The sequence below is a fragment of the Cavia porcellus genome, unplaced genomic scaffold (genome assembly GCF_034190915.1).
Source record: "Cavia porcellus strain 051 isolate PalLab524CR breed Dunkin Hartley unplaced genomic scaffold, mCavPor4.1 scaffold_27, whole genome shotgun sequence".
Classification (NCBI taxonomy): Eukaryota; Metazoa; Chordata; class Mammalia; order Rodentia; family Caviidae; genus Cavia; species Cavia porcellus.
The window spans coordinates 1,493,902-1,512,628 of record NW_026947510.1 but is presented as its reverse complement, the minus strand read 5'-3'; the positions used below and the strand labels follow the sequence as shown (position 1 = coordinate 1,512,628).

The following is an 18,727-nucleotide window of genomic DNA, read 5'->3' as shown; positions in this document are numbered from 1 at the left end:
GTCCTTCACTTCCTGTGACATCTCCTGCTGAAAATGACCTCAGGGTCCCCCCTGAAGGGATGCACTTTTGTCACATTTGGTTGGTGCACACGGCAGCGCCATGCAGTAACACAAGTCAAGATGAAGCTGAACGTAAAAGCTCTGTGTCCCTGTAAGCACAGGGCACCGGTGGCTGTAGCTCAACACGGATAGCTTGATTCCTGGGCAGAACAGCTCCATGTGGGACTGCAGCTCAGTTGGTAAAATGGGCACCAAACTGGATATTAAGATTCTTGAGGGATGTTGTTGTTGTTGTTTTGGTTTTGTTTTGATTTTGGTTGTGGTTTTGGTTTTTTGTTTGTTTCTTTTTGAGACAGGGTCTCACTATGCAATTCAGGCTTTGAACTCACTTTGTAGCCCCAGGCTGGCCTCAAATTTGCAGCAGTTCTTCTGCCTCAACCTCCGGAGTGCTGGATTACAGATATATGCTACCATGCCTGGCCAGATTCTTGAGTTCTTGTCCCCACCGTGCTGTTAGAGTTGTATGGCCTTGGGATGTCATTTCTCTCTGGGCCTTAGTTTTTCCGTCCAGCATGTAAAAGGTATGGACTCTTTTCCTCCCTCCTGTGGAGTCCCTGGACATCTCCCACATGTACCCTCTCCCAGGGAGGCTAAAATGGATGAGCTTTAATGAAGAGGCTGCAGAGGTGACCCCAAGGTAGCAAATGAACCAAGTAGACTCTACTACACGTAACTATAGAAACATGCATGAGACAGGAGCTGGTACCAGGAGGGGCTGGACTGCGTGGAATGCTTTCTTCAGGCTCTTGAGCTGGAGCCGAAATGCACAGGTGAACTAATGCTCCCTCCCAGCTCCTCCGCCAGCATGTGCTGTGGGATTTCACACTCCTTGTGAGGGTAGATAGGAAGGGCAGGAGTCACGGTCTAGTTTATTGTTAAAGTCTCTTTAAAACAGAGGCATGAACACAGTGCCTCCCAGTGGAAAGCACCTTCCGTGTGACAAGCTAGGCTCCTGGACTCCTCACACAGGGCAGGTTTGAAGCCAAGGATACCAGGCACAGAGGACACTTCAGAAGCAGGAAAATGCTGCTGGTAACAGTGAATAGCAGAGCTCAACAGCGATGACCTTTTCCTCCAGGCCCTTAGAAGTGTGGATGTAGACTGGGGCGCCCTCAACCCAGGGCCCAAGTGTATGCATTGGGCTCTGCAGTTGAGGTCCAGCTAACTGGAAAGAGGGAGCCCCAGGGAACTGAGCCTAGCTCATGGAGGGTCTCCTAGTCCTCTTCCTGAGCCCCCAAGCTGCTGCACCCTGAGTGATTCACTCAGTCCAACTCTGCGGCAGGAGTCACCCTGGTGGTGACTGAGTTTGTCTTTCCACCCAGCTGCCCACAAGTGACGGAGAGCAGGGTGTTGTCAGGCTGGGCACCTCCATAAACTGAGAGGCTGGCAGTGCCAGGCGGATGCTCAGTGGGTGGTGCTTGAAAGACTGAGAATAAAGACATATCAACCTGGCAGTAAGACCCCAGTGACCCGGAGTCAGGTCCCTCCCCCTTTGGATGCAGACTGCTCCTTTAAAACTAATGATCATAAAGCAGGCAGAATTCTCATTACCCAAGAAATTCAGCCAATGGAGGCAGGTTGTAGAGCACAGCTCTCTGCCCAAGTTCCATCCACCCTTTGCCACACTCACCGTGGGCTTCCCTGCTGCAGGCTGTTCCAAGGGCGGGGCAGGACTGGGGAGGGTTGTGGGCGTGCATGCACACACCCACACACATAGAAACACACACACAGGTGCTTGTGCTCCAAGGGCCCTAGGAAGGAGGGAGTGCTGTCACAAGGCTGCCGAAGGAACACCCCTGCCCCCAGATGGGAGCAGCTGGCACACTTGAAACGAACTTAGGAGAATGTATAGGAGTTCAGCAGAAGAGAAAACTTGATTCCCAAAGACTCTCCATAGCTTGTGTAGATTCACATAGCAGATCCACAGAGGTTCCAGGACAGGACACCAGCTTCTTGTCTCCAGGTTGTCCCTCTGATGCATCCTTAGTGATATTGCTTAGTTCATGGCCGTGAAAGCACAGGCTGGAGGAAAGAGAGCAGGATTTGGTGCCTGGAGGGGGGGAGGGCTTCTCAGCAGGCCACCATGGCAGCTCCACATGAGAGAGGAAGAGGGGTCACATGTGACCTTGTGGTGGTGGGTCTGAGTAGGGTATGGTGCTGGTGATGACACCTACAGGGACCAGGGGCTTGGGTGGCCTTGTGGTCCAAAATGGGCGGGCCTAGCCCCAGACCCTTCCAGAACAGCATGATGCTCAGCCATGAACGTAAGCTATTTGGCACCCTGTATGTATTCTGTTTCCCAGGGCCATGGGCTTCCCAGGCCTGGAGGGGAACAGCTGTCCTGGCCAGGAGATGTTTCCCTACTGCCACTCCAGGGCCCTGTCCCTGTTCTACTCCTGTCTTACCCCACGCCCAGGGGCCTCTTCCTGCTTTCCTATACATCTGCAGCCTTGGTTCTAATTGGCCCCAGAATACATGATTGCTCAGCTAATCTTTCTCCTTGCAATGACTTGAACAACACACTGACAGCTCCTAAAGTTATTCAACATAAATGTCCTGCTGCACCCTCCTAGCCTGCCATGCCCAGCTTCACTCTCTGTAGGGTGGCCACAGAACATGGCTTTGAAGCTATAGTAGCTGATGTTCCACAGAAAGCAAGGCCTCCTTGGGGTCAGAGTGCCCTAAGCCACCGATCCTCCTTTACCCTGCCTCTTCTGCTGCTCTTGCTGCTGGCTCAAGGGTTTCCTTGAGGGGTAGCCAGGAGCCACTGGTCTGGAAGCATCTTGCTGGAGGTATACTAGTGAAAAGTTTCCCCTGGCACTCACAGGGACACTGGGAAACCCACATAGAAGGGGACTTGGAGTCTTTCCCAGCCAGGACCCCATTTCATGGGTGAAGAAGGGAGACTTAGAGAGGCTAAGTGTCCACCCCACCATCACATGACTGTTCGAGGTACAGCAGGACTAGGCTGAGGTCCTTCTGACTTCCACCCCCATGACGACTGCTGGGACCCATTCCAACAGTTTGCAGCCTTACCTCTCCTATCTGGAGGAAAGGTTGTTTTCCAAAGAGCTGACCAAGTCCCGAGCAGAACCCGGACTCTCTTGCTCCTTAAGGCTGCTCACATGGGTGGCCGCCTTCCCTGCTTGCCTCACCAGATGTTGCATGCCCTGGGAGGGCTGAGGACTCATCTCCTGACTTCCTCTGGATGGCAGAACCAGCACCACTTCTCCCCTGGCCACATTTCCCACAGCCCCCACACCTTCTCCTGGGAGCCACATACTTTTTTTTCCCCTTTCCTACCTAATCTGATTCTTGCCTATCTTAATGGAAAATGATGCTCTTCACTATCTCACCTCCTACCGCAAAGCTTCTATGAAAGATGGAGAGGTGAAGGAGACCTTGGAGACCATCAGTCAGAGCTCCTCACATGGTTCAAGAATAGGCTTCCCCCACTGAAGCTGGGGTCTTATTTGACATGGAAGGCAATTTCTCTGGACAAAAAATCCAGATCTTTTTATCCATTTCGTACATGGTTTCTTGTCCCCTGGCAACTGATTATTAACTGAGCAGGAATATCCCACTGGTCCTAGATCCAGATGCTCAGCATCTGGTTGGGGGAAGATGGGGTTAAGCTAATGGGAAATGGAGAGTGTGTGTCTTTCCGTACAGGGACTGTACTCGTTAGAAGTCAAGATTCTTGGCTTCTTGGTGGGGTTAGATCAACTCGGCATGGTCGTGTTGACTGCTGCTCAGAACCTCTTCCTGGCACTATTACATGCTTTTGGTTAATAAAAAATGAGAAAGGAATTATTACTTAATTAACCAGTGTGTTTGGTAGGCCAAAATCCAACCCTAGGGAAAAGAAATATACATCGGGAACTACAGACCTAATAACTCCCTTAGCTGAGAGATGAAAAAGCTGAGGGCAATCTAAGAGCTTGAGGAACTATCTTTAGGTTACACAGCTTGTTATACAAAGTTGAGACTCTCACTCAAGCCTTCCAGAAATACCATAAGGGACAAAAATAACCATGTGTGGGCTACTTTGATGACAGTTCTCAGGAAAAAGGACACTGTGTGAGCAGCGTTAAGGAACAAGGTTGACCAGTGAGGGTCCATTGATCAGCCCCGTCCATTGTTCGGTTCCATTGACTCAGAGGCAGGAAATCCCTCACCGTGCAAGAGGTCATGCGGGCCACAGATGATCTACACCCACAGACAACTAAAAGAAATATTAAACCTTAGGATTTTATCAAGTCCAAGATATCGTCAGATGTAAGGTATGTCATTGATTTCCATACCCATAAGAAACAGCACTGCCAAGAATCACTAGATTGTTAATCATAAGATGCGCCCCAGTCTTAGGAAGATTGTAATGTGAGAGAAATGTGATGGTGGAATGGAAGAGAGATGGCACTTCCTCTCCCACTCCGCTTGGGGTGGCCCAGCTGTGCCCCCAGGTGACATCCTTCCGCCTGGGTCTCAGACCTGGTGAAGCTGCCATTGGAGGTAAGGTAGCACTTGGAAGAAATCACTGTTTTAGAAGCAAGGATGGAAGAGCAGCCCCATTCACTCCCTAGTATCCAAAAAAGCCCTGCACTTGCCCTCAAAAATCCTGATTTTGAATCTCAGTTTTGAATTCCTAATGGTGCTTGTTCTCCCCACATCTGTTTCCTCACCTACAAGACAGACACACACACTGCCCATCCTCTCAAAGCAGTTGCAGTGTTCAGAAGGGAAATAGCAGATGCATGCACACTGAGTGTGTAGATGCCCACTGCACGTCAACCTCCAAGGCTGTCTTCGGATCCTCAGCTGAGGTTTGTGGCTGTGCAGAACAAGGAACAGGGAAGAGGTAACATGGGTTCTCCAGAGCCAGCCTGCGCAGCAGATAGAGAGCTTCATGCAGAAAAGCACTGACGGAGTGGATGGAGCCCCAGTATGTGTGTGTGTGTGTGTGTATGGAGGGGGTGCTTCTCCAGTCTTGGTCATACCCGGGACCCCTTGAGGAAGCCTTCACCATCCCTCCTGAGGTGGGTGGCCCACCTTCCTGTGACCATGTAGTCAAAGGCCCCAGGGGTGCTTTTTTTCAAACCCCAGGCACACTTCCCAGTGTTCCACACTGGCACCCTGACGATGTGCACACGCACATGCACACACACGTGCACACACATTCTGTTCTGCTGAGCACAGCAGTCCCTGTCCGTCAGTCAGCATTATCAAGCAGGGAAGATGGGGTGCCTTGCTGTGTTTCCCAGATATCACTCCCAGGCTGCAAGTCAGCAGTGTCCCAGCCTAGAGCCCTCTCAGGACTGAAAGGTAAGCAGGCAGTTAGTGAAGAAGACCCTTCCTCCTCCATCCTCTGTGGAGAAGCATGTGGCACACAGTGACTTTTCCCAGGAGAAGGCAGTGGGTGCCCCAAGCCCTGTCCCTCCCAGAGGCGACACTTCAGCCCTTCATCTTTCCTTCAGAGCACTCAATCTCCAGAATAGACGTGAGAGTCCCACATATGAGGGTCAAGGGAGTGGTGGCACTGCAAGTGTCCCACCTGGGGAAGGTGACAGGAGTGGGTCCACGTGAGAACAGGTGCCCTGGGGCGGCTGAGTGCTGAGCAAGCGAAGGATCCAAGGCCTTGTCACTCCCACAACTGCACCCGTCTCCCCGCCCTGCCACAGGGTCCCACAGCTGTCCTCGCAAGGAGTATGGCATTGGGATTCAGACCCAGAGTCAAATCTGGCTCTGTGCAAATAAAAGAAGAAAAGTACTTTTTTAATGAAATAGAAATTTAATAAAGAAAGAAAAAGAAATCTGGCTCTCAACTCACTCGCACATCTGACCTCAGCTGAGGCATCTAGGTCTCCATTTCATCACAGTAAAGCAGGTACCAGACACTTCTGATGGCTGTTTAGAAAGTGTGGGGATTGCTGCGTGAAAAGCTCCTGTGTATACCGGGCCTCCACCACCACCCTGTCCCATCTCCTGCAGGCAGGTGGGGCAGCTGTCATGGCCGTGGGTGTCTGGACCCTCACAGAGAAGAGCGGCTACCTCGGTGTCTTGGCCTCCAGCACCTTCGCTGCCTCGGCCTACATCCTCATCTCCGCGGGCACTCTGGTCATGGTGACTGGCTTCCTGGGCTGTGGCGCCATCCTCCGGGAGCAGAGGGGCTGCCTCTCCATGGTGAGCACTCCCTGGGTAGGGAGGAGGAGGGAGGGTGCTGCCACCGCCCCGACCTGGGCTCCCATACCGAGACAAGTGGCCCCGGACCTGGGATGAGAAGGTCACAGAGCCCAGGGGCTCCTGGGCACAGCGGCTGCTCCGAGGTCTGTGTTGGCCAGACTGTGTGGATTCCTAGGACGGGAGCTGGCGGGGCAGCCTCAGCCGCTACCATCGCCCTTTCTTCCCTGCTCTGTCTCCTTTTTTCCTTTTTTTCTTTCTCCTCCACTTTTTCCTCCACCTTCCTCCTCTATTTCCTCTCCCTCCTCCTCCTCCTCCTCGTCTTCCTCTCTCTCCTCCCTCTTTGACCTCTGTTTCCTTAGGGTAACTTTCAGAGACACCCTAAGCTAAGTGTTACAATGAAGCCCCATGTTTCCACCATCCAGAACTTCCCAGTTACCCACTCATGGCCAGCCTGGTTCCACACACATGCTCCCCAAGTTCTGCCCTGGCCCTCATTTGGGGTTCTCTAAAGCAATCCCAGAGAGCATGACATCTATAAATATCTCAGCATGTATCTCTTCATCTTAAGGATACTGCTTTAGAAAACGTAACATTGCTATTTACACCTAGAAACAATGGACATTCATTCCTTAATGTCCTGAAATAACAACTGACCCAAAACAACGACAAAAAAACTTGCTTTTGAGTCAGAATCTAAATTAGGATCAAGCATTAAGTGATTGATTTGTCTCCTAAGCTTTTTTCAGTCCCTGAGCCATCCCATTCCCCACCCACCCTCACCTCGCCCCTCTCTCCTGTTGTGTTGAAAGAACTATTTGTCCAGCATAGTTTTGGGCTTCTCTGTGACCATCTCCTGCAGTGCTGTTTGCTGTATTCTCCTTACAGCTTCACTTGAAGCTGGGCAGAATCTAGCTGATGTGATGTTTGGCAAGAGTATTTCACAGCTGGTGGTGTAGGCCTGGAAGGCAGGAAAGTGTCCTCAGCTGCGCAGTGCTGAGAAAGACCCCGGGAGGGACCAGCGCGGCCAAGCAGCTGGAGTCCAGCTCAGGACTCAGCAGAGCCAAGTGCCCAGCTCTCCTGGCACATGACACCTCCCCAGGGCTTGAGGCCTCTCCTCAGCCACAGCTCCTCTGAGGGTCAAGGCTGTGTGTGGGAAGCGGACAGAAGGACAGAGAAGGCTGAAAAACATCCAGACATAGCAAGGAAGGGTTAACGGCAGAACTGACCCAAGTCAGAGAAATCAGGTTGACACTGAAACAAATCAGGCAGTGGAAAGGAGGCTTGAAAGCTTGTGCCCAGCCCGGACCACTTCCAGTATCACAGTTAACTCTGCAGCTTTGCCTGCGCAGTCCCAGGGAGCAGGAGGCAAGGAGGGTGCTGTGCAGGTCCCGTGGCCTGGCTTGCAGCAGGCTCCAACAGCGACCTACATTCTTGCCCTGGATATACAGCTGCTGTGTGCAGGCCCCGCTGGAGAGCCTCCCTGTTTTGAAGAATTCCTTCACTTCCTTCACAGGAGAACCCAGAGGAGGGGGCAGCGGGGTGTATAGTGTCTGCTTTCAAGTTGAGGTCCCAGGGCAGAGGTCTTGGGCTCATTTTCAGCAGCAGAGACAGGCATGCTGGGGCCCCCTCTTGTGGCCTGGCAAGAAGACTGTTGTTCTTGGGTATCAGCAAGGATTGGTTCAAGGACCCCCCCAGAGTCCACAAACAGTCAAGTCTCTTATATAAAAGGGCATCGTGTTTTCTCTAACTTATGTACATCCTCTTGTAAACTTTTAAAAACCATCTTTAAGGGCCAGGGATTTAGCACAGTGGCATAAGCGCCTGCCTGGCAAGCGCAAGTGGTGAGTCTAATAGCATACACACCAGAAAACATCTTTAGGTTATGTAGAATACTGAATACAGTCTCATACATGTGAATAGTTGTTACGGCATTGTTTAGAGAAGGATGACAGATGAGACTTCTGTATGCTCATGGCTCGGGCCAGACACAACCACAGCAACCTCCTCAGTGTGCCACGGAGGCTGGGGAGCTCAGGTGTGGAGGGCACCTGCTGAGGTCTCGGGCAGAACACATGTCCCAGATCTGACCAGTGAGCTGGATGAGAGAACAGGGTGTGACAGAGGGGTAAACAGGGATTTTTGTTTGCATAGTGTCAGCCAGATTCACAGGAACAGAGGCTCAAAAGGACCTGTGCCATCAGGCCAGAGACACCCCTCTCCTCTGTGGTGCCTGGCTCTGCAGGGACTTCAGCATGGTCTGGGCCTACAGGCTGAGGTGCTGGTGCTTGGAGGTCTGCCCTTAGGCACCTCCTTCCTCCCCCTGCCCCACACTGCAGTTCCTCTTGAGGAGCACAGAACACTCTCTTGACATCCCAGCAAGGAAAGCAGACCTCCTCCCCCAGGAGACCTCCCTCCAACTCATCCGTCTTGGCTCTGAGGAGCCCTGAGAGACCAGCAGTCCCCTGTTGGCCATTCAGGGCCTGATGATGATACTGACAGCCTCTGTTGAGGGCCACTACCTGTTTCTTTACTCCTGTAGCCCTGCACAGTCACTGTCACCTATGCTCTGAAGGACAGGCGAACTCACCCAGTCCCACCCAGCCCACACACCTGCTTCTCTTCGTGATATGCAGGTGACGGTGGGGACAGACGGCAGGCCTGGACAGCCCAGAGGAGTCACTGGGAAGTGGCCAAGGGAACAGGCTCAGCTAATCAAAGATTCAGAAAGGGCCTGGGCAGGTGCACAGGGAGGTCACAGGGTCCCATCCAGGGAAGGGCAGGAAAGGGAACTTGTGGCAGGACTCAGCCTTAATCCTCTGATATAGCTGGTCACCAAGGACAGTGCTCACTCATAGCCTGACTGTGGGGATGTTGAGGCAGCGGGAAAATACAAAGTTTCGGAGCTGACAGCACACTGCTAACAGTGCGGATGGTCCAGCTCCCACAGCCACGCTGGGGCTCAGCTCACCTCACATCCTGCAGAGCAGTGGTGACAAAGCTGAGCCTGCTGTGGACAGCTGCTTTCCTCAGCAAGCGACAGGGACCTCATTCTGGCGAGTCAGCACAGGGCAGTGGCGCACAGAGACCTGGCCAGGTACAAGGTGAGGCTAGAGGGCCGGGGATTTAGCTCAGCGGCTCAGTCTCTTGCCTGGTAGGTGTGAGGTCGTGAGTTCAAGCCCAAGTACCAACAAACAAAAACAACAAGGCTTGATGCAGGGGCCTGGACACACAGGGCATCTAGGGGCTTCCTTACTCCCATAACAGTCCACCTAAGTCAAAGCATGTTCAGCTTGGAAGAGAACTTGAAGGCCAGCATTCACCCAGAGAATCCGGGCTTTGGTTTGTCACATAGATGAGAGCAGGGATCACAAAGGCGCTTACTGGAGGGTGCTCCAAATGACAGGCGCTTAGCAAAATTCTAAGAGCTATTTTGCTGCCAAGTGAAAAGGCCAGAAAGAGAGCTGAGGGCTCAGCTCTGTCCCTGTGCCACCATCACAGCCGCCTCTTCTTCCTCTCTTCCTTACCGTCCTTGAACGTGATCTATCCAGCCATGGGGCTGGATGGTGGAGAATGATTCTTCAGCCTCCCCAGATACAACCTGACTGTCATTTGGTCTGGATAGCTGCCCCGAGGGCACCACACTCCGTGCCCAAGGCTGTGTGGAGAGTCAGTAGAATGTCACAGCTTGTGAAGGTTTGGTGAGCCCCTCACCCACCTTCTGGCTTCTGAGGGTCAGCAAGCAGAGAGAGCTGGGTCAGCCCTGGGGCTTGAGGTGGGCTGGGCACAGTGGCATTGGGAAAGACTTGTTAGAGACGCTTCTGTCATCTCAACTCTGCTTTACCCCGTCCACAGAGGCACTTGTGCCCACTTTAATCCCACACAGCACTGGAAATCTCTGTCTCAGCATCTCTGAACAGTGAAACCAGGAGAAGTGTGCCCTTACACACTCACGTGAAGCAACACCAAAAGAGGCCCAAGAATAGGCCAGAAAGAGCAGAGGACTCTGCCTCACACCCATTCTGGCCCCCAGCCTGAGGTAGGGGGGTCAGAATCTTTCTTGGGCTAACACGAGCAGGAGTTTTTAAACCAGGCTCCCATTTAGTCAGGCAGCGTGTTAGTCGCTTTAAGTGTTCTGTTTCCCAAAGTTTCCTTCCTGGCTTCCTTCCCTCCCCACCCCCAACATGTCTAATTTCCTTTTGAAATCTTTAATCAGCTGAAGGCTGAGGGAAGTTCCAAAGGAGGAAGCAGTGAGTCTAGCTCTTATAAAGTGATCCCCAAAGAGAAAAAACGGAAGATGAAAGACCCGCATCCGAATGATGTGCCTCCAACTTGGCCTGGGAGGAGGGGAAGGCTGGCATCAAAAGTTCCCAAGGAAACACCCAGAGCAGGTGCTCCCACGCAGTGTGCTGTCCCCCTGAGCCCTCGTCCTGGGACATCCGCAAACCCTCCAAGTCACTTGCCTCAGGAGTCACTCATGGGAGACAGGAATATTGTGGCTGTGCGAGTGCTGAAATGATCGGCTTGGCATCGGAAATCCACAGAGGAGAAAGGCATTGGGCTTTAAATTATTCACACCAGCTCTTCTTTTTTTAGCTAAGACTGCATGACAGAGGCAGATAATTCAGGCCATGCAAGCCTAAGGCCGATGACCAGGGCTGATGCCGTCCTCTTCAAACGGGAAGACTATTTTTAGAGGTTTGAATATGGGCTTTGCAAACTTTTATATCTTCAGCCAAATGAAGATCATGATGGATGGTTCAGACTAAACTGGGTCTTTGTTGGGAGCTGCTTTATTTTTAGGGAATGGATAAAAAGTAAAAGGTTCTGGAAACCAGTTTCTGAAAATGAGCAGACCCAGAATTGCAATGCTTCTGTCCAGGGTGTCAAAACATGGTTAACTAGGGAAATAAGACCTAGAATCTGGGACAGATTTCTGTCTCTTGTACAGGTTCCCTTGGTCCCCTAACAAGTTAGCCAGTGTCTCTTTACCATCACGGGCTGCAATGTGAGGATAATTTTAAAGTCTTAGGAAACGACTTATCACATTATATAAAGATCATAAAAGTGCAGTTCTAATTAACAAGTCCAACACTATCACCGTGACCAAGCTCCTTTGAGAAGGGACCTAAATAAACAGAGTTATTCTTAGTGCCATTGCTCCCAGGGTCCCCACAGCCTTCTAAGGCCACATCCCTCAAAGAAGCTGGTAACGATACAAAGTTTAGAGGGAACCAGGTCCCGGTATCCTGGGAGTTTGTGGCTTGTCACTTTGTCTGGATCCTCCACCCCCAGGGTGCCTACTTTGTTGGTGGCACTTAGATCTTTGAATCAGCTGCTTCTAAGTACCAAAGGACAGAGAACCAACAAGTGTTGGGAACCTACAGATCCTTGCCAGCAATACAAAGCAACCTGCCCTCATCCATGTGGCTAGTGAGTGGAGACTGGGAATGGCAGGATGGCCTCTCCTCTGGGCTCTTCAGGAAACAGGGAACAAATAGCATAAAGAGCTGGCTGTGTAGAGGACAGAGTTGTCCTGTGCTCTGCTGCTGGTGGGGCCCTACTGACATCATCAGTAGTCCACTGAAATCAGCTCTGAGCCGGGACAGGCACCCAGATGCCTGCTGGGATGCAGAGGACCTTGGGACTCCTTCCCAGCACCCCCACCCCACCCCACCCTCCTCAGTGCAGGGAGGACCCTCCACCCAGGTCCTTAGCCTAGTGAAGCCTCGGGATTACACAGACCTTTTTCAGGGCTTTCTTGCCATGCCTGGAAGGCTGAACCCTGCTTTCCCTGTCGACCTGGACATAGCAAATGGGCACACACTTTCTCCACAGTGCCACAGTGGTGGGCTCCTGGTTTCCTTCCAAGTGAGGCCCAAACCATTGTCAGCAGTGTGTTCGGGGATTACGTGCTATCCTTTCTTGTGGTCCATTTTCCTGGCCAAGTTTTAGATCAACTGCCTAATTGGAAAAAGGCATGAAACCATCTGTCTCCCAGAGATAGACAGTGCAGCCCAGGTTACCATGCCCTGAAAGCCAGGGTGCAGGAAGCCCCAGAAAAGACAATATGAATACCAGATCATCTTTCAAGTAACTGGCAAGCCCATGTGAACATGCTGACCATTTCTACTCCCCATCCCCTGAGGGTCCCATGTCAAAGCACACACGTGGGCTTGACTGTCAGGAAACTGGTCTGCAGTGACCTCTCATCGAAAGGTCCCATCTCCGCATCTGTGGAGGTGACCAGGGCTGCATAGCCATCCTGCTCTGCTGATGGTGCAGAAGGGAGTGGTCAGCAGGACCAGCATAAGGTTAAAGAACCACCTTTCACCCCTACGCTCCTTCAGAACAGAGCAGGCTTCTGCTCCTCACTGGAGAGCTTGAGTTGACCACATCCCTGCCATATGCAAGGCACAAGCAGAGGAAAGGACCCGCCTGCCTGCTGCCCGCCTCTGCTGTGGGATTGCAGCCAACCTTGGCTGCAGGCCTCCTCCAGCCTGGAACCAGGAGAGGTTGGTGACAGATGACTGGCCACGGGCCGTGTATGCCCATCCATGTTCATACTCAGTGGCCTGCCATGCTGAGGTTTTAGGGGCACTTAGAATGAATTGGAACATAAGGTCCAGGAACTGGGGAGATGGTGCTTGAAAGGTCATTAGTGCTACTAACATGGCTGATTGGAGAGCGGCTTTGTACAGTAGCCAAAATTTTAGCCCCACCCACTTCTGCTTGAGACAACACTGTGACCCTCACTAAACCCACCACAGGACAGAGAACAGACGATGTGGCATCCTGAGGACAGGTGACCAGACAGGCAAGAGGTGCGGCCACAAGAAGCAGGACAGTTTGGCTGTTCAGTAGGTCCTGGGCAGCGCACAGGATAGGAGAAAGGAGTCCCCATGCTGAATCTCCCTGACTGAGAGATCCAAAGCTCCAAGTCATGTCTTTCCCGTGAAAACTTGTGTTTTATGCAGCAGACCCCGAGTGGGTGAGTCACACAGTCACCCAGCAACTTGTCACAGAGGGCAGCTGCCCCAGTCACACCTCTTCTCCTGGACAGACCCCCTGTGCCCACGCCCACCTTCCTCAGGTTTCATTAGATGCACCCTACCTCCCAGTGCAGTGCTCTGGAGATGCGCAGGCTGACTTTCTGCACCACATCCCCTCCCTTCTCCTACAACTATTGCTCCTCAGTACACTGTAGAGCTGCCTAGCCCACCTCCACAAGCACATTCCCCGCTTTCCTCACTCTGCTAGACACAGGCAGGTGAGAAGGGGAGGGAAAGAGACGGGTAGCCTCGGCCTGCTAAGGAACAGGGAGCCTGTGTTGCAAGGTGGCTTCGATTCCTGCTTGGATTTGCTCAGAAGCTCGAGCCTGTGAGCCTGTGAGCCCCAGTACTGCTCCCTCTTTCCAGGCCACCTGTTCCCTGGAGTACAGCATCTCCCTTCTCTTGTTCCTCTTCTTCTCCTCAACCTTCCCTTTCTCCAGTCACCACTTGTGTTCTACAGTTACACTGGGAGGGGCCGCAGAGCCTTTCTCCTCCTGGGGTCCCCGCCATGACACCTTTTTCTGCCTCCCTCCATCCAAATCCTTTTGGTTCTACCTGAGTGCACAGACTGCTGCAGGCTGCACCATCTCCCCACCAGATCTGAGGGAAAGACAATCAGCAAGTCTGGGTCCTTCCAGGGGGTGGTAGAAGGCAGCGGTCAGTCACTTCCAAACACCTGAGGCCCTGGGCAGAAGTGGCCTTTGCATTCCTGAACTTTTCCGCCATGGACATCATCCTCATCCTGAAGCCGGGCTGGCCAGGCCTAGGCCCACTCTGGGTCCTGCTGTCATGCAGTGCATTCAGATTGAACCCTGCAAACCCCTCGAGGCCTAGCAGACACCTGTCTTTGGCTAGCATTTCTTGTGTTCTCCCTCCTCATTCCTGCCCAATATGCATCTGCACCCTGATCGTGCAGCCCAGAGGCTTCAGTTTCACATGGCCCTGACCCTGTTTCCATCGTGTGCCTTGGAGTCCTCCTTCCCCTGTCCTCCCCCTCCCACTTCCCCTCACTGTGCTGCCCAGCTGTCTTCAGCCTTCCCTGTCCGAGGCTATGCTCCCACTCTCAGCAGCCCTGGGTCAGCACCCAGCAAACCAGAGCCTCATGGCCTTACTGTGAAGCAGTCCCCAGTGGGCTGGCTGAGGCCCAGCATCCAGCGCAGCTGTGGCTGGACATACCAACTTGTGAGTCTTGTGCTGATACCAGGATAAGTAGAAGTCATTTCACCCAGCAGCGGACATCTCGTTATAGGAACGGCTTGAGGCTCCCTTCTCTCTTCTGCACAGATCACCAATTGCCTCCAGCCAGTGGTTAGTTGCCAGAAAATAATTCCCCCTAAGACCATGCTGCTTCAACTGCTGGCTCCATCTTTTCCTGTTTGGTGTGGTCTGAGTACCCTAGTGCTCCCAACACAGCACCTCTGTAATCCTACATAGCCAGCTAGGAGCTCCCTGGCTGGGCCCCTCTCCCTGCCACTAACCTTGGCCGAGTCTGGAGTCTTTTCTTCATGCCAAGCTGTTCTGAGAATAGCTAACACCTCCGCCCTGCCCAGCCACCTGTACATCAGGCCTCAATCATCAAACGGTGACTTGGCAGGAAGCTCTGTGAACCGTTTCCTTGTGTAATCACGGAGAACTGGGGAGACAGAAGAGGAACATTTTGGCAAAGATCCCTTTGTGAACTCTACAATTCCAATTTTGTAAAGTTCTTAAAACTGACCACAAAACTGGCAGCAGCAGATGCTGAGCTACCCCGTGTCTAAGGGGCAGGGATGTAGCTCAGCAGCGGGGCACTTGTCTAGCTTGTGCAAGGTGCTGCGTTCAGCTCTCAGCACTAGAGGGGAAAAAAAGATAATTTGAAGTATTTCCTACACCTTTGTCTAATGCACCAGTGAATCTGTCCCAGAAATTATCTGGGGCCCATTTGGGTCAGATGGGTCTGAAGAGTTGATTTCTAATTAATCACCTTCATGGCATGAAGAAATATTTCTGCCCCTCTCCTGCAGTGTCTCTCTTTAAAGAAAGCACGTTAGTTTGGTTCAGAGGATGTTTTGGTGCCCTAGCTTCCTTTTGGATCTATAATTTTAGAAAAGATCCAAACTCACTTCTAGTTCAAACTGTTTCATTAAAGAATTAAGAGGAAAAATACTTTGATACATGGTGGCAGGGGAGGGGGATTAATGCTTGAGGCCCGTTTTGTGCTTAACACACACACTCCTTCTGTGCTTTGGTTCTAGTTTGGCATACTTTGAAACAGGATGGCACAGGTCTTTCTTTGGAATCCTTGCTCCTGGTTTCCATCAAACCAAAACACAAGGTGGTTTCTGAGGACTAACACAACCCTGGCTTGGCAGGGCAGAGTAGGTGCCAGATTGGAATCGAGGTGGAGGCTGAGAGGGGCAGCTGGAGCCCAGCCCATCAGGAACAAGGCTCAGAACAGTGGAACAAGGAAGAGGCAACCCTGGAGGACGGGCCAACCCATAAGGCCCTGAAGTCTTGGAAACAGTGTGCCAGCAAGGGGTGCCAGGGTCAGAAACTTCTGATTGGGCTGTGCGGAGGCTGTGCCTGAGCTGAGCATGGGAGCTGAGCCTGGATAAGCAGAGCGGGATTGCAGAGGAGGTTCCAGGGCAAAGAGCAAGAGCAGAGGCCGGCAGCTTCCTGGGGTCCAGGATGTGTGCACAACACGGGGGCTGACTCACAGCTTAGTGCGCACAGCGACAGCTTTTGATGTGAGCTGCATGCGGAAGGGCAAAGGCAAGTGGGGCAGAAACAGGCGTTGGAGCCTGGCACCCACCAGCCCTAGAGGAGCAGGCAAAGTCTAGCAGCATTGCTGATGGGGGAGGACAGTGGCCAGGGAGGGACAATGGCGGCAGGGATGCTTCCTGGACCTCCCCATCCTGTCTGTCCATCTTCACCCACTCAATCTCAGGAGAACTTCCTGGCACACTGTCTCTTGGAGGAAGCACCTGAAGCCCCCATATCCACATGATCCATGCCTACCTCCAACATGCAGAATCAACTCCACGTGAGCCAGGCACCCATCCACATGGGGACAGAGGACAGGGGAGGAGAGAAGCCCAAGGTTCTGTGTCCAAGGGCCATGCATTGCTGTGCGACCTCAGACCAGCTCCGCAGCCTCCTAGGCACGTGTCCTCCTCTATAAGATGAATCTGGTGCAAACGCTCACGTGGCACCGTGATGAGTAACAGGAGTACTCATCTCCGAGGGCGGCAAGGAGAGATCTGTGAAGGGCCTGAGAGAGGGGCTGGTGCCTGGGAAGAGCTCACAGACTCTAGCGGCTGCTGCCCCCAAGCACTCACTTTAGTGCTCAGTAAGTCATGCACCCGACAAGGAAGGTTGATTATTTTTTTAGGAAGAGTTGTCTCTCCATTCTTTCCACTGTAAGAAACCTGCACACTGTGCTCCTCTCAAGCAGTTTATGAGAACAAAGCCAGTGAGCCTCCTCAGGCCAATAAGCCTGGCACCCCCTTGAGAGAAGGGTGGGCTGTGTTGGTGGAGCACACCAGGGGTTCCATAAGTGCTAACATACCCTGGGATGCAACACCTCCGATTACACATCACCTGAGGGTTTCTTATTACTGGCTTATATTTAAAAATTCAAAAGTCAATACCAAATCACACTTAAGGCTAAAGGAAAACAGGCTTAAAGAATCTTCTTGATGCTTCCTAGAATTAACTTCTTATAGAAACCTCCCTACAAACTCTTCCCCAGCTCACTGAAGAGAATTAGGGGCTACAGCTTCTTCAGAAGACAGACTGTCCCCAGGTTGTCACTTAGGGCTTTTGGAGTGTTCTGCCTACGTGGTATTTCCTGTAAGCCCTGAGGAGTGGGAGCTGAAGCAGTGTAGACTTCTCTGATCCTCACTTAAGCCACAGAAGAGCCCTCCAAGGCAGGCACATAGTAAAATCGCCCCAGTTCATCAGTTTTGTGCTTCTCAGAAGTTAAGATCCCTTGAATCATCTTTCTGTGTCTCCCACAATGCACAGGGACACATATGCAACTCAAGTGGCAGCATCAGCCTTGATGACAGGCTAGCGAACACCATATAAACCCATCTAAGGTAAAGGTTCTGAGTCTACAAGGAGCAGAAGAGATGAAGCCGCTGCCCCTGCCCTGGTTCCATGTGCAGATATACTTCGTAAGAGAACACGCCCCTCCATCTAAACCAGGGTGTTCTCAGATGGACTTCTATACCCTACACCATCCCAGGAAGCATGCAGGAGCCATAAAAAGGCAAAATATGGGCCCTGCTCCCTAGAAACCCACAGTCACTCTGAGGGGACAGGTGGCAGACACATGCAACGAAGTGGCCAAAACCGAGCAGTCATGTCATCCTCCAAGGAAGGCCCATCAGAGGAGCAGTGGGTGGACAGGCAGAGGCACAGAGCAGCTGAGTCTGGAGTGAGAAAAAGCAGGTGAGGCAGAAGGTGGGCAGGGTGTGCACCCTGCGTCCTCTGAACTCAAAGAATGAAATCATGGATGGAAGGAGCTTCCAGGAGAAGTCTTTGCTAGAAATACAAGAGGAAAAATAGCTCCTATAGGGGTCCAAGAGGGGTCCTAGAGCATAGGGGGAAGGAGTGTTTTCTTTGTCCTGGCTTTGAATAAGCCAAGATAAGAGAGCAGAAACTAGTTTAGTTATGGCCTGGGGAGTTTAGAATAACCAGTTGGAGCTTAGACTTTGTTATATAGAGTCTAAAGCAAATCAGATGTTCAGAAGGCTGAGTTAAAAGGAAATCAGTTTACTCTGTATTTGTAAGTTTCTCCAAATCCAGCTCAGACATAAGAGGAGCTATCAACTAAGTTAGCTTACTTACCCTTTTTATCAACTTTCCCATGTTTGCTTTTATGCTTCTAAGTTTAACTAGTTGGATGGCTTAGAGTAGCACTTAACTTGGTATATTGTCATCTGTTGCATCTAGCTGACTCTGTCGTATGCCCATCCCTTTGACAGAAGTGCCATGGGCATTCAGGAAGGTGCTGGCATTCACTGTCCACCAGAGATGGTTTAGTGGAGCTGGGACTGAGCTGGGACTGAAAAGTGTAGTAGATATCAGAACTCCAGGCAGGGGGGTCTGGAAGAGAAGCTGCTGAAGGTTGGATACCTTGTCCTGAATGAAGGGACCGGATGTAGGACCGAGAGCAGTGCTTAAATTTGCGTGGGCAGCAGCTGTGCCACAGAAGCCCTAGATGGTTTTGCCAGCCCCAGGCTAAGGAGAGGTGAAAGGGCAGTACTGTTTGTTAGAGCCCAGGCCACGCGTGGATAACAACAGCATCACCCAGAACTGCAGCAGCTGCCCCACGACCAGGATTACTGGCAACCTCCAGGCTGAGGGAGCCCCACGGACAGCTCTTCGCTGCCTGTCTCTCAGGAGCTGTCTCCCCTCCATCTGTGACTCAGGGCCTCCCCCGCCAGGTGAGT

The 18,727-nt window shown here is 52.1% G+C and overlaps 1 protein-coding gene across 6 annotated transcripts in view; it reads left to right on the top strand.

The window, feature by feature from the left end:
• Tspan11 (tetraspanin 11) overlaps positions 1-18,727 on the top strand; it is an 89,233-nt gene that overhangs the window by 53,186 nt on the left and 17,320 nt on the right. For all 6 annotated transcript variants that reach the window (XM_063237686.1, XM_063237685.1, XM_003463264.5 and 3 more), the window contains exon 3: positions 6,049-6,240. In XM_063237686.1, coding sequence (XP_063093756.1) covers positions 6,049-6,240 — 192 coding nt within the window. The remainder of the gene's footprint in view (positions 1-6,048; positions 6,241-18,727) is intronic.